At 39.6% G+C, this 15,456-nt stretch overlaps 1 protein-coding gene across 3 annotated transcripts in view; it reads left to right on the forward strand.

Annotated features, from left to right (window-relative positions):
• STK39 (serine/threonine kinase 39) overlaps positions 1-3,255 on the forward strand; it is an 86,082-nt gene extending 82,827 nt beyond the window's left edge. For all 3 annotated transcript variants that reach the window (XM_085227971.1, XM_085227973.1, XM_085227974.1), the window contains one exon: positions 1,803-3,255. In XM_085227971.1, the coding sequence (XP_085084097.1) occupies positions 1,803-1,877 (75 nt within the window). In that variant the 3' untranslated portion in view covers positions 1,878-3,255. The remainder of the gene's footprint in view (positions 1-1,802) is intronic.
• Positions 3,256-15,456: the final 12,201 nt, after the last annotated feature.

The following is a 15,456-nucleotide window of genomic DNA, read 5'->3' on the forward strand; positions in this document are numbered from 1 at the left end:
AGAGAATTCAATTGAAAAGTGTTCTTTAGTTTGGGATTAGTTATTATTTGTGGACAAGAAATCTGGTTAGTATCTCTCTGCTTGCAAATTTCTTTTTCTGGTGTAGTATTTTTGTACACACACCAAAGCATTTCAATCTTCTGGGAAACAAGAAGAACCTGTGTCTTAACCGTATTTGTCTATAATGAACTTCTTTATTATTTTGGCATTAATTTAAGTGAGACTTCTGAGTCTGTTGTTAAGATTTGATCTCCTTTGTGTGTATTTAAATGCATCTTTGATCTTACAATGATGCAGTTCTACAGAACATATGTAGTATTGAATCTCTTTTAGTTGTCTTGGCTAACACAGAATCAAGGTTTTTCTGCATGATTCAGCTGTCTACACTTAGGAAAGGAGGCTGCTCTAATACACAAGTAATCTTGACAATTTGCAATATAACAACATTATTATGTAGCTTAATTAGCACTTTATGTAAGGATTTTACAGCTAGCTAGAGTGTAGAATGGTGAAAATAATACTAGCTCCTTATATCATGATAGTTTACATACAAAATTCAAACTCCATTCAGTAAATTTTAGTAAATTCCCAATTAATAAAACGTTGAGGTATCTTAATTATGACCAGTGGTGATGACTTAAGACTTCAACTTGCTACTTCACCAGGATGAAGAGAGTATAATAAAAGGAAATTTAAAGGAGTAGCTTGATGTAATGTTTCCACAATTACTAAATAAGTTTATTTTTGGTTGTGAGAATTTAGTGGATAATGTCACTGGGTGAACATTGTGTGTGTTGTCTGAGAATGTTTGTCCTGATATTGGATATGCACAGACTAAATTCTATGAAAAGATTCAGCTGCAAAAAATTGAGGGTATTAGAGGGTCAAGAGCATTTGTATGGAGTGAACCAATTGTTCTTGGGGGGAGCTGCCAAAAAGTCCAAAGGCAATTTTGCATAGTCTGCCATTACACATTTGATTTTACTTCAAATTATTTACTACATAGGTAAAGAACGAATTAAAAAATGTACTTTCTGAGCTATGTAGTCTGATTTTTGTATTTAAAAATCAAAGTATTAAAATATTTTGCCTACATAGTGTGTGTTATTTTAAAGCAGACTTAAAGCAAGATATTCTTATATTCTTACTGTTCTTATATTTGCAAAACATAAGTAGATTTGTGCCAGTTTGTACTGCAATAGACATTAGTAAAGATTCTGAATTTTTCAATCTAAAGAACTAGACGATACGGTCAGAAAGATGTTCTCCTGTAACCATTAGGTTTTACTCTTCATAAACTCCTCTAGTCTCGTGTTGAAATTTTCAGTGGGTTGGTATTTCAAGCAGACTCGATAGTTGGGGTCATAAGGGTTTTTCAGACATTTGGTGTCTGCAGCGCACTAGCAAAAGGTACATTCTGTATATGTAGGTTATTTGCTCTCCACAAGTGAAAACAGCATGCTCCAATGAAAAGCATATTCGGCTCTGGAAAGTTTAAGTTAAAGAATTTTGGTCTTTAAGTGACCTTTTGGAATAGCTGCAGAAAGTGTTTTGTTTCTCATTTGTTCATTTCCCAGCCTTTCTTTTCATCTTTTTTTTTTGTTTGTTTTTTTTGAAATATAGATTTAGCTAAAATGAAGAATGCATTGACTGATGCTGACAGAAAATACACCAAGCAGTCTGAGAAATTTTCTTCAAGTAAACTGTTTGCTCACTAGGTAGTACAGGGAAATTGTAAAGCCAGGACTGTCAAACACTGCTTTTTAATGTGATAAACTAAACATTTCTGTTTGTACTTGCAGGCCTCTGGCTGCGATGGCACTGAGATTCCTGATGAAGTGAAACTGATTGGGTTTGCTCAGTTAAGTGTCAGCTGATGTCTGTCCCTTGACCCCAAGCCGAGTTGTGAGATTGCGAAGAAGCCAGCTTAGATGCAAAGGAAAATTAATGCACCAAACACTGAGTTCTGCTTCATCCTCTAGCAATTCACAAAGTCAGAACGAGCAAAGCCCACAGCTACACCGCTGCTGCTAACATTCAAAATGCTACTAAATGTCTCTTAGCAGTTGATTTGGATTTCCCCTAAGTGAAAAGCCTGTGGAAATGCACTCAGGTGGCTATATTTATTGGTTACAAAAGGAATTTTATATCTTCTTTCCTAAAGTTTTGAGTGATACTATTTTCCTGTACTTGTGGATGATAATACTGCCTCTGTTATGTTATATTTAGAAGTTAACATAAATACAAAAGTTGAGAATTACTAGCTGAACTTGAATTCTAGTTTTAAAACTGACTGTGAATTTTATTTTTCATATATTTATGCATTACACACCCTAGAAATAAGAAAACTATTGGACTTGATTACATACTATTTGCAGTTAATCTTTCTTTATTTAAAAATGTTTCAGGTATATCTTTGACATATTCTGGGGCTTTTTTTCTTTTTTTCTTCAAGTCAAGTAGGCATTAGTAAGCTTTGATTGTGTCTAAAAACCAGTCCACAAACTGATTGTTGAAGGGTGTGGGAGGTGCCTTGAAGACATTAATGTTTTAAGTATGTGCCTGAGGCTGCTAAAATTTAGAACAATCTCAATTTTCTATAAGTACCGTGTATATGGTACTATATATATAATTTGAGCAAGGAGGGGTTATATAGTAGCAAAGGTGTTAGAGTATTTTAATTGTGCTTTTTTGAGGAGTCTATAAGCTAGAACTACTTTAAACTATTGTCGTTAAGGTAGACTGCTTATTGTGTCCATCTCTGATTTGACTAATCCTGAATGATAGAAAATGGTTTCATACAGGTGATGAAAACTTGAACAACAGAATTGAAGCTTTACTTGAAATTCTGGAAAATACCAATGTGGAGTGAGAATAATAGGGCTTTCTGCAATGATTCAGTAAAACTCTATGAGAAAACATTTCTGATCCAAGTAGTCTTATGCTTAACCTGTGGTCTAGATATTATGGAGCTAGTGAATCTTAGGAAGATTATTGAATCTGGAGACAAGTTCCTTGGACGTTACAATTTCAACTACTTCCTAGCTAATCCTAGATAAACGGCAGCTCTTTAATGTACTGAAAACAGCAAATATATATTATTAAGAGAAGTTATTTATAATGCCTTGTCATAATTGTTGAGGTGTTCTAGAGCCACTTGCGTATGACTCAGTGTAATTCCATTCCATCCTCTTGTTTACATGATTACTCCAAGATGACTGCAAAGGATAAAAATAAAAGCATATTGCACAAACAGTTGAATTTGCTTACTCTGTGGACATTTCTGATGTTATAAATGTTGATTGTTTTTATTTAGCTGACAAGTGGCACCTGTGCAAGGGATTTAGCTCCCTGTGTGAAATACAGGGAGGAAGCAGTGTTTGTATTTGCTGAAGCCATTTTTAAGACTTTTAACTCCTGAAGTGTTTATATTTCAGTAAATTATTCTGGGGCAATATTTTTATCCTTGAGGGATGTCAGTGTCAGAGAGTAGAGGGAGGGAGCAGAATGGGGCCCAGGGCAGGGCTGGAGCTGTGACCGGCTGCTTCTGGCCCAGCTATGGGCTGATGGCTGCAGCTGGGCCTTGCTGGGACAGTTAAGGTCCTGCCCAGGTGGCTGGTGCCCTCAGGACCAGCTGTGTGGAAAGCCACATGCCCAGGAGCAGGCTTTAGCAATGTGGCTGCTGGGGCTTTGTGTGGAAGAGTCCTCTGTTCTGCAGAGTTAAGCCTGGCCTGCAGTGGCTGAAGAGAGCCAACAAATGGTAAGTGAGCCTGTCATGAACAAAAATCGTGTCTTTCCCTACCTGTGAGGTGCTACTGTGGCATTATGGATGATTTGCTCAGCTTCTCTTCCACATCAGCCCTGTCACAGGCCTGGTATTGTACTGAGGTGGCTGAGGGCTGGGCTGCTTGCCTCTGAGCTGGGGAAGGCTGTGGTGTAGCACAGCTAATTACTCACCATCAGCCTTTGTATCAAAGTGGGAGCACATCAGAAGGCACTGCTTCTCAGTGAAACAGTTTGTTACCTGTAGCACTGAGGCTGGGTGGCTACTACCAGAAGGAGCTATGTTTGGGCCTTTGCTGTTTGATTATTTTTTTTGTTACGTATATTAATGCATGCTCCTCTAAATGTTGCACTAGCATCGACTAGTCCATCTGCAAAGTAGTTAGCTGCCTTTTTCAGGCACGCAAATGAACATTCGGGGTAGCTTGTTGTTTTCACAGGTCTATAAATGAAACTGGAATACTTTAGCTGAGGAGAATGGCATGCTGCTCACCAGCCACCCCTCATGAGGGAAAAAGGTGCTGCAGTGTGAGCAGCAACTGTCCGAAGTGCTGGAAGGCCATGCTGGTTGGGACTGCAGGAGGTATCTAAATGAGGAGGAATGTAAATACTTTAATCAAAGCAGTCCGCAGTACTGTACCCAGATAAATCTTCAGTTGTTGCTCATTTGCGGTCTGAAGCAGAAACATGAAAATGCTTCACTGAGCTTCCCTGGCTTAGTGAGACAGCAAATTCATGCAGCAGTGCTCTTTGTCACAGCTGTGTTACTGCTGCTTTTTAATGGTTTTTTTTTTTTTCTGTTGCTGCTAAGGTATTGTTAATAGAATGTAAGCAAAATGGCCTGAGAGAAATGGCAGTTTAAGCTTTAAAGCCTTGAAAAATGAAGTTCACTTCTGCCCTCAACTACACAGAGATGAAAAAGAGGTAAAAATAAATATATAGCGGGTTGTAATAGAAAATATGGTAGAAGTGAATGGTGTAGTATGGTGCACACCAATTATAATAGGAATTAGCTTTGTTAATACCCTATCCACGTGGTCTGGGTAACGAGAAAAGAAAACCAGCAGCTATTTACTTCTTTGTGTATACATGAGGAAGATGGATGCGATTCTCACTTGTGGCATGGCACGAGTTGTGCATGTGGTACAGCAGCATTGCTGGACAGTCTTGTGCTGACTATCTGAGGCACCTTCCTGCACTCAGAGGAGGAGGTCTCTAATTAATGAGGTGAAGCTGGAACAGGTGAGGTGCTGCTTAATGCTCTCTGAGACCAGGAAAACAGGGCTTCATTAAATGGCTCTAAATTTCTGTGGGACCGATTACATGGTGCTGGGTATTGGCAGGCTTTGTGGGCTGATGTCTGTCTGTGGAGCCAGGCCTGCTGTGCCCTCTGCTCTAGCAGAGTAGTAGCACTGAGATGGAAGTCAACAGATGAAGGGAAGTACAGTTCTGTTTTATTTTCAAAGTGTTAAAGAGGACACACATAAACATGCAACTTAACATGAAAACAGGTCTGGGGAATGACAGGTCTGTGCCTGCATAAAGGCGTGGGAGAAGAGGGACATTTCCGGCCTTTTCTCTGCTGGAATTCCAGCATGGGCTATGGGCTAGGAAAGCTACCTCCCACTCCCAGCAACATTCACTTCTAGGCAAAGAAAGCAGGAGTGCATCTTTCCTTCCTCTGGTAAGTGCTGACCTCAGATTATTCCAGCAGCACATACAGGGAGCTGTATGCAAGCTGTGATACAGCTAGCAAGTTATGATCATTGTTTTGGCTTTCTAGAAATATTAAACACTTTGTTACTGTTATTTCCTCTATAGACCTCTCTACCCCAGAGCATACTTCTGCTTTATGACTGACCTATCAGTTGTAAAGGGCGGCAGGTAATTAAGACAGGAAACACCATTGAATTTTTCTCTTCCATGTTCTCTCCTGAAGTACAGATGAGTGTTTTTCAGCCGGCTTGGTCTAACTGAAAATATCCTATCTGAGGGCTTTCAAAGCAGCCTTGTAAAATTTGATTGTGGGTCATTCCATTCCTTCAGAATATTTCTAACCATACTCTCCCTGTGAGAGAAATGCCGTGTGCAACCTGTAAATGATGTGCCTCCCCCTCTGCTTCTCTTAATTGGAGATGTCTTTTCCTTTTCACCACCTACCTCTGCATAACGATGTTGGATGGTGAGATTGGCCCATGCCTGAAATCAATTAGCTGTGATGATGAATCTGATACAGACCTAAAACACTGCTAATTGAGTGCATTGAAAATGCTGATTTTATTTAGCAGGGAGCAGAAAATGCTTCCCTCACACAGTGTTTTTCAGAGCAGCAGAAAATGAGACCTTGCTGATAACCAATAACAGTTGATGTCTTTTTTCTCAAATCAATTGCAGTATAACTTTATTGAGTGAATTGCTGTGGTGTTTTTTCTACTGCATGAAGCGGGCAGACTTTCTGCTGTCTAGTGACGTACTCATGCATGTGCATGCACCAAGGATGCTAATTGCTTTGAAATAAGAAGTTGGAAAGGCAACAGGAGCTCGCATGTTCACATTCCCTGTGCAACTGGATTTGCTCAAGCTATAAAAACCTCCAACCACATCTGTTTTTCTTGTTTTATTACACAGTGGTCCAACTGATTAAATATCCAGGCTTATTAGTTGATCATTAAGACATTTTAGTCATTCATTTTCTTGCTATGAGTAAACCCAGTGTTACAACGCATATGAGGATGTGGTTTTATTGCTGCTTTCTGATTGCTAGGTTGGTGTTTGTCAAGCTGCTTTGCATAGTCATTGAACTCTGGGATGTTGAACCAAACTCAGTGTTTGTGAAGCTGTTTGCTTCCAGTGGTGTTCAGAATATGGGCAGTAGCAGATCAATGAGCAATTACAGAGACATAGAGTGTATGGCAAGAAGGAGAAATATTTAATTTTCATTGGGTAAGCCAAGAGGGAGGCAATCTCGTCCTTCTCAGGACATGAATATTTTGCCATCTAATCTTCAAATGTGGAAACTAGGCTTGTTTATTCTCTCAGAGGAGTGTAGAAAATCACTTATGCAAGTGGATCTGTTTATGCAGAAGAGAAGCTATGAGAAATAGAATTGGAATAGATAGAAAATACATTTATCTCATTTTTATTTTGTATTTTCCCCCATAGGAACAAATTTTATGAATTAAAAAAATCGCTGTTTGTCAAATGTAAAACTTATTTTTCCTTTTGAAAAGAACCTAAAGGATTCTTTAGTTCTCCCTCATCCATGAAACAGTGACATTCTTTAAGGAAAGGTGCTACTAATACCACAGGAGTGCTGTGGTTCCTGATTTTCTTTGAACACAAAGCTTTTTTAAATGTGCACTGCAGATCCTATAGATCTGGCTTTGTTTCCTTGGAGGGTAATTGAGGCATGGCATCTCAGCATAAAGGAATTTGGGGCTGTTTTGTGACACAGTGGTCTTTTCACATAAAGGTAGTGCATGTGGCTCTCACCATGACTATTATAAATGATGAACCAGAATGACCAGCGTGTGTCTGGTAGCTTTGAAGAAGCAGGCTCTATGCTTCATATAAAAACACACAAAGGGCAAAAAAATAATAAGAATAATATTTCTCAGTTTTGAAGCTTTTCAGTGTTCTGGAAAATAGACTGCAGTTCTAAATTGGAATGCGTCTTTAAGGCAGAGGTCTATGTTGGTATTTCTGAGACCTGGGAACTGGCTTTCTAAGGAGTTCTATATGGGGAAAGAAATAATACAATGCCGAAGCTGATGTCCTGTCATGTTAGAGCCTGTACCTGCGTGGCTTCGTCTCAAGGCCAAGGAAACTTTGCTTGTTGTTCAATTGTTTTGTTTTGTTCTGGCAAATGAATACCATTTGATAATGCCCAGTTTTGTGCTTCTGTTTTGGTATTGACTAGTCAAGAACAAAACCCAACTGGAGAACGGCGCCTGGAATGGAATGCCTGGAGACACAACATGACAGTGGCAGAGAGCTGGGCAAAAAGGCTTCCAGCACTGCCCAGCCCCTGGCTGCCACCTCCCTGCTGTGGTGCCATGGTTGCTGTGAGCCCCCATCTGTGTGCACATAGATGCCTTCTGCATCTTGTTGCAATAGTGGTCAGGAAAAGGGCGTAGGGCCTAGGCCAACAGATGTAATTCCTTCGTGTGGAAAGAATTGCACCCACTGGCATTCATCAATGCTTGCTGAACTGTTGTCCAAACAGTGGATGTGAGCGCAGTGAGGCGGTGGATGGTGCATTTCAGTATTGGCACAATGGGACACCTCTGTTGCTGCAGATATTTATAAATGCAACATGCAGGCTCTTGTTCATTGCTAGTGAAAATGCAGAGCTAGCGTTGGTGGCTTTTTAAGTAATGCTTTGTAGCTGAGAATTTTCTCTATCAAATAGTGTTATTGTGCTCTTTGTAGCTGTTGTATTTTCGGTGGAAATCAATTGGAGGCACTACTTTCAGAGTGACCTATGTTAGAAGAGGGCGGAGAAAACCACCTTAAATTAGAACAGATAATCCAGAGGGAAAAGCCATTACTGAAATCTTGGCCCCGTGAATTAATAAGATTTTACAATAGCTTCTGTGGGACTAAAATTTCACTCCCTATCTGTGTTGATTATGAGCTGCTCAGTTTACACCTGGGGCTATAAAATGAAAAAGAATCCAATCGTGATTAGAGAGTAGGTGTGATTTGAATGGAAGGTGATTACTAAAATCTCCCTGAAGTCTTCCACCCTGCTTGTGCTGCGAGCTTTTCCTATTTATAATAGCACAGCACAGCCATCCAAGCAGAAAATGACACCAGAGAGAAAGAGTTTGCTGATTGTTCCTGATTAGGCTCAGTGCTAACCTTGTAAATCTGTCTGTCAGGTCGGGCATAGGCCAGTCATCCGTAAACCCAATGCTTCACAAAAGATTGAAAAGCTGAGAGAACTTTCGCGCTTGTGTGGTACTTGATAGCATTATTTCTTTACTTTTTTATTCCTTTATTTTTTGGAAATCCACCTGGAGGGAAGAAAAAAATCTGCAGTCTTGGATGGAAAACTTGACATTCTGTACATTACACAGGTCCTTACAACTACATCATGATCACGCACTGGGTACCTGTATAGTGGGGTTTCCTTGATGGATTTATGAAGCTGAGAACTCTTTGAGTCTGAGCCTGTTGTGTCTGAAGACAGTGTGTATTGGAGGGGTCTGGCAGTGTTCATGCAGATATGCTTCATGCTTTCCCTCTTTGTTTGTTTGTTTGTTTATTATATCTAGTTGTCAACGTAGTCAGAGTCTTATTTTATAGGCAGTGATATTTTTTTTAACCAAGGAACTGTGGGCGAGGTCTTGTAGTGTGTCCACGTGTGCTTACTCCATCCCAAAGTCTGCTGGGGCTTTTAAATTTGTACATGCCACATAAATTGTTGTAGCCAACATGAGAGCTTATGTTAAGAGCTGACAGTGCTGGAGTCGACTGAATGTTCCTCCTCTTCTATGGCAAAAGCCTAACAATGCCTTTGCAGGAGTACTTGGTGACTTTGTGGCAGGCCACATCAGTGCCAGTGTAAAATATAGACAGCTGCTGGATGCAAAAAATTGCTGCAAACTGAATTTAAAATTCGGACTCGGTCCAGGAAAGTAAACTGATTTATTTTCTAATTTACAAGCAAAATACAGTTGGTTAGATGTACAGTTTCAGAGTTACAAATTAATGATGACATTTTACTTGCTGTAAAATTGTCATTGAGAAAATGTTTGATACTATTTTGGCTTAATGAGGGCTATACTTCCAAGTAGTAGAGCAGAACAAGCAGATAATAGATGTTCAGATTATTTGAGGCATAAAATGTTATTTAGCCTAACATGAAATCATGCCTGTTTAATAATTCCAAAGTTCCATTTTGTTGTATATGCCAGGTGTCCCGGGGTTACAAATGCACCTTGTGTATTTATTATGCTAATTACTGGCAAGGCAACACACAGAAAAGTGATTTATACCTTAAAACTTTGAAACTTCATTTTTTCCCATGAGATTTTTTTGAAGGTTTTTTTTCCTACACCCAACTGTCATCACCATTTGTTCTCTTGGAAGTAGACTTGTATTAACCACATATTAAGTTATTCATAGAATATATAGATAGATAGATATAGATAGAATATCTTATATTTACAGAATCATAGATCAGGACCTTGCAGCCTGTGCTGCAGACTGGTTGCCCCATACCTGCTCAGGCTGCCCACGGCCCCATCCAACCTGGCCTTGAGCACCTCCAGGGATGGGGCATCCACAGCTCCTCTGGGCAGCTGTGCCAGGGCCTCACTGAATAAAGAAGTTTCTCCTAATATCTAATCTAAATGTTTCCTTTTAGTTTAAAGCCATTCCCCCTTGTCCTATCCCTATCATACTGAGTAAAAAGTCAGTCTCCCTCCCGATTATAAGCTCCCTTGAAGTACTGGAAAGTTGCACTGAGGTCTCCCCAGAGCCTTCTCTTCTAACTGAACAAGCACAGCTGCCTCAGCCCCTCTTTGCAGGAGAGGTGCTCCAGCCTTCTGTGCATCCTCATGGCCCTCCTGGCACCCTCCTTCCCTTTGTCCTCCCTTTCCTTGGACAATCTGCTGATTGGGAAATCTTTGGGATCCTCTCACAGCTTCCTGTGTGGGCTCCTTTTAGGGGCTGGAGCTGCCCCTTCAAGGAAGGCTCAGAGCTTATTTTCAGTTCTGTGGTTTGGCTGCCAGCATTGCAGGCTGAGACACTGCTCAGCAGACTGCAGAGCAATCTTACATGTTTGGTAATACAAACTTCTCTAGGTTTGATTTACCTCAGCAGTCATTTGTAGTTTTTAAAAGCTACTGCTATGGTTAAGAACAAAACAAAGCCACAGATCAGTGCCTACACAGTTATTTGTAGTGTGGAGAGTAATTCCAAGCCCATCTGGTAGCTGGTGCTTCAAGTGTATGTAATTGGGGCTTCCTTTCAATATTTGGTTCTTGATGTGTACATGCAGTGTTTTTCAACTATGAACTCGAGTTTTTCCAATTAGTCCTGGGTTCTGTTTGTATGTCAACACAAATTAAACTAATGGAGCATTACTAATGCTTGATAAAAAGGAATCTGTGCTCTTAAACAATTTGTTACAGCTTCTTTTAAAAGCACTTGGGAAATAAACAAACCGAACCACTTCAGCTCCATGCACCCAGATCTGGGGAGAACCCTTGGGAAGGTTCCATTGGAGAGAAATAAGCATACATGGTGGCACCAGCTAGCACAAATCCATAACAAACAGTGGAAATGAAGACTTCTACTGCTTATCTAACAGGAATCATAATCCTTGTATTGGCCACGGAAGAAATCTCTACTGATGCAAATAATTTTTATAAAAACAAAATTATTGCCATCTATGGAGGATTTCAAAACTTGCCTCTCCTGTAGGCTTCAACTGTGCTGCTGTCTGGGTGTACTGTAAGGTAATACCAAGGAAGATTATGTGTGTGTAAGGTCCAAGTATTCCAGATACTGGAAAAACTTGGAAGGAAGGTACAAATTCCCTTTGCAAGAGGCAGAGTGGTATCTATATATACTCCATTTAAATGTTCAGATAGGTGAAGCTAATTTCTTGATGAATTTGAGATTCATCAAGATTTTATTTTTAAATTTATTTTTTATTTAATAGTTCAACGTTTTATTAACAACTTCTTTCTATTTTAGATATTCTTTCAACCTAGCATGGAAGAAATTTTGCCAGAAAAAAAGATAAATCAAAGCAAACTTTGGTAGTTCTGACCAATGGTGACGTTACGTCAAGGAAATGGAGCACGTACTTACGGCTGAATTAAGTCCGTCGTAATTTAAATTTGATAGCAAATATATTTTTAAATGCATTGTTAGAACTGAATTTATTGCAAAGCATGTTGGGATGAGTTGTGGGAAGAAGACAGTGCAGGCTACTCTTCTCGGGAGTGCTGCATTGCATCACTGTGTGGGTACGTGCACACGTTTGTGAAACTGCGCTTTTTATAGCATTCTAAGAACTGTTGAGATAAATCTGCTGCCAAATGTCTGATGTGTTCCAGGGAGCTGCAGATCCCCCAGATGGAGCTGCCTTATCCACTGTGAGTTACTACTCAAAACGAATGTGTGTCTTAGCGTTACAGAAAACTGAGGATAAATGCATGGATCAGGGACGGTGGTGAATGTGGATCTTCGGAACACATGCTTTTCTAAAGCCTCGTTATTATCTGACACAAGGTTCAAATATGCCAAAGTCATAGGTGGAGTGTCTCACTTACAATAGAAATTCTGCAGCCTAGTTTCCAAATTTCGTAAATCCACCCTAAGATTTCTGTGTCTGGTCATTGTATTTAAGTCTCAGTTGGAATGTTGTCTGTGACTTTTTCTGATATATCCATTATTGGCCAGGAGGTGATAAATCACCCAGGTGGGAAGGAGGGCTGTGCCATCCTAACATCACTGATCCTTTATCAGCGCCAAACTCCATGGGCACATTCATGTGCTTTTTTGTATGACGTGACACTCTGTCCCTCCCCAGCATGATTTCTTCCACTTCTGTATTGCTTATATGGAACAAAACATTATTACTCTTAGTGTAAAAATGAATTAAGCTGTTAGCCATTATTCAGTAAAAACCAACAAAAAACAAATCCCAAAACAATATCCTCCCATGCTACTTTAGGGGGAGAATTTCTGTTCTGCTTGCTTTCTAATGTTATAATGCTTTAGTGACATAATGGGACATTTCTGTGGGCTAGCCAGTGGAGAAAATCTTTCAACTACTCAGAAACAAATAAAATTTGAATAGAAATTTTCCCCAGAAGTAAAAAATGTCAGAGACTCAAATTGTCAAAATGTTGGAAAAAAAACACAGTTACAGAACATCCACAGCAGGTGCTTCAGGTAACAATCCTTTGGTGAAGTGCTTTGCTGTTAACTTATCTACGTTTTAATTGTAAACACTCCCTTATTTCTTTCTGGGGAACGCTCTTTGGGGAAGAATTTGCGGGAGGGAGAACTGGTGATGAGGAGAAGATGGAAAGCAGTAGTGAATTTCTTTCTTATCTTCAATCTGCTCTCCATTGCTTTTCTTCTTTGGCTTGTCTTTGCTGACATGCCCTTTCCAGCTTGTCTGTTCCTCTCTTTTGCCATTACTCCCTTCTTTTGAACGAGTTTGGCATGTGGCATGCCTATTTCATTCCTCTGTTGGTTTGCTGACAGCCTTGGCTGTAATGCCTGATGTCTGCTAAAAGACAGGGAGACCAGGCAGTGTCCCAGGGACATGTTTCTTGTCTCTGTCTCTCTTTACATCACCTGTGCCCGTAATGTTCTTGTTTTATTCTTCTCCCTTATAAACAGCACAATAGGTAAAATGCTGTCTGCTGTAATCTTTCCTCATGAGCTGTCACCCTATCCTCTCAGCGTATGTCGAGGAACCTCAGAATGTTTCTCATCTTGTTTCTGAATTTCATGTGCATGTTGCCAGCCTGTGTGGTTATGTGAGTAAAACTTATCCAATGCATTTGTTTCTGTTTTCTTTAAAATTGTTTGCAGTACATTAAGCATTTTTTTCTTTCAATGGCCTTACTGAAGTTATGCTCACAAAAAAATCAGCTGTTAGGTATTTTCAAAGTGAAGGGCATGAAAATGAAGAGAATGAAATATGATTGATGATCCAGTGTCTGAGCTGGAAAGGGAAAACATGGACAGGTGGTAGTGTTAATACTGACAGTTTTTTGTTTACTTACTGAAGTGGCAGTCCCAGCATTCAAATGCAATGTTATATACTCCTCTGAATTGATATTTCTCTTGGGTTTAGCAGAAGATAAAAGTGCAAGCTTGTTTTCCATGGCATTTCCAGCACAGCAATTTCCAAAGCATAAAAAAAAAAAGCATTTCATCATCTAAAATGTCCAGGAAATAATCATCTATCACAAATGAGACAACTTCATGTGCCAAGTGCTTTCTCTCCTTACCGCCTAGAAACAAAATGTAAAGTTTAGGGGCTGTCAGTTGTTCTCCTAGGTAAAATATGTTAGTTCCCAATGGAAGCTTCGCACCAAGGTGTGACCAAGCATTCTACCAGGTTTCTGCCTTATTATGCATACTAGGAAGCAGCCAAATCCGAGGCTGATGCAAATCTTCAGGATGTAAGATCTTTAGGATCAATGCGGGTTGGGAAGTTCTTCATTTGTACTTCCTCAGGAAACATGTTGTGAGGGTAGCCTTTTTCTCAGAGATGGTAAGGACCAGCTGCATCCTCAATTGGAAAGGCTTCCTTGCTAGTCTCTGCATCCCTAATTTTGCTGCAAAGGAGTCCCTTCCCCTCTGTTTTTGGTTTGGTTTTCCAGTTGAGATGCACTTTTCTTATTGGATTTTTCTACTTATCTACTGCATCACTGGATGCATTATTTTGTTTGTAGTTTATTTTCATGGACAGGGTGCTTGGGTGTGGAAGTTAGTATTAAGGAATATCCCTGGAAATCAAGATGAGAGACAGCATCTGGAACTTAAGTGCTAATGTGAATAAAGAATATTTTCTAGGCTAGTGCATGTTCAGTATGTGTACCTGCACTTACTTTCTCATGTTTTAGAAATGACTTTGCCCTGTACCAGGGCAACAGAAGTAATCCCATTCTAGGAGCCTTGATTGCACTCACGAAAGATGTTTAGGGTAGAGAGTAAGCGTTACCAGTTTACATTTGCTTAACCTGTTTGTTCTGAGCATATGGATAGCTGTGTGGTCTACGTGACATCTGTGGGACTCATCTCCCTCTGAGGTGCAAATATGTGATGATATCTCACATTAAGTACATTTTTGTCTTGTGTGTTTTTTTAATCTTATTTCTGTAGTGCTAAACTGATCAACAATAGCTGCTGTGAAATACTGGTTTGCAAAGCTCCATTTATTTTCTTATTGATACTGAGAAAAAAGCTCATTGTATTTTGTGTTCAGAAAGCCTTTTAAAGGGATCTGTGAACCACTGTGTAATTTATTGCACCTAATTAACACAAGCCGATACTTCTACAAGTAATTAAATCAGTTTAAAAATGTTTCACGACTCACCCGTCTGTTCTAAGTAACAGCTGAATTGCAGCAAAATACAAATTAAAATGCATGCTTTTGTAACCTGCACTTCTAAGTATATGCCAACACTTGCGTTGTGTGCATGTATGTTCATCTATTTAAAAATGTAGTTTTAATTATATGCTGTATATATTCTTTATTCTGGCATGTTACTTTCATCCCCATGTGTAGAAATGCTGAATACAAGGAACAAGGCAGTAAATAAAACTGGCTTTTAAAGACCAATTAAAGCAGCCCATCATCAACCTTGCCATCAGCTGAGTTTGTAATTCAAAGTACAGATCTGATGTAAATGGCTGGAATAAAATAGTGCCTGGGAAGTACCAAGTCATTCTTGTTCCTACATAATAGGACTCTCCAGAGACAGTAACACTTCATTTCACAGACTAGCCTGCATCTGAAGTTTAATAAAACCAGAAGCTAAGTGGTTCCAAAGTGATGGCAAACTTCAGATAAAGCCTCGGTGGACCTCAATGGCTTCCTCCTGGTTGGTCAGGACTTTTCTGTGGCTTTTGTGGGGGGGGAATTTATGTGAGGTTCATTAAGTAGGTACTTTAAAGATTACATGGGTA

Source organism: Meleagris gallopavo, chromosome 7, assembly GCF_905368555.1.
Source record: "Meleagris gallopavo chromosome 7, MGAL_WU_HG_1.1, whole genome shotgun sequence".
In the NCBI taxonomy this organism is placed as follows: domain Eukaryota; kingdom Metazoa; phylum Chordata; class Aves; order Galliformes; family Phasianidae; genus Meleagris; species Meleagris gallopavo.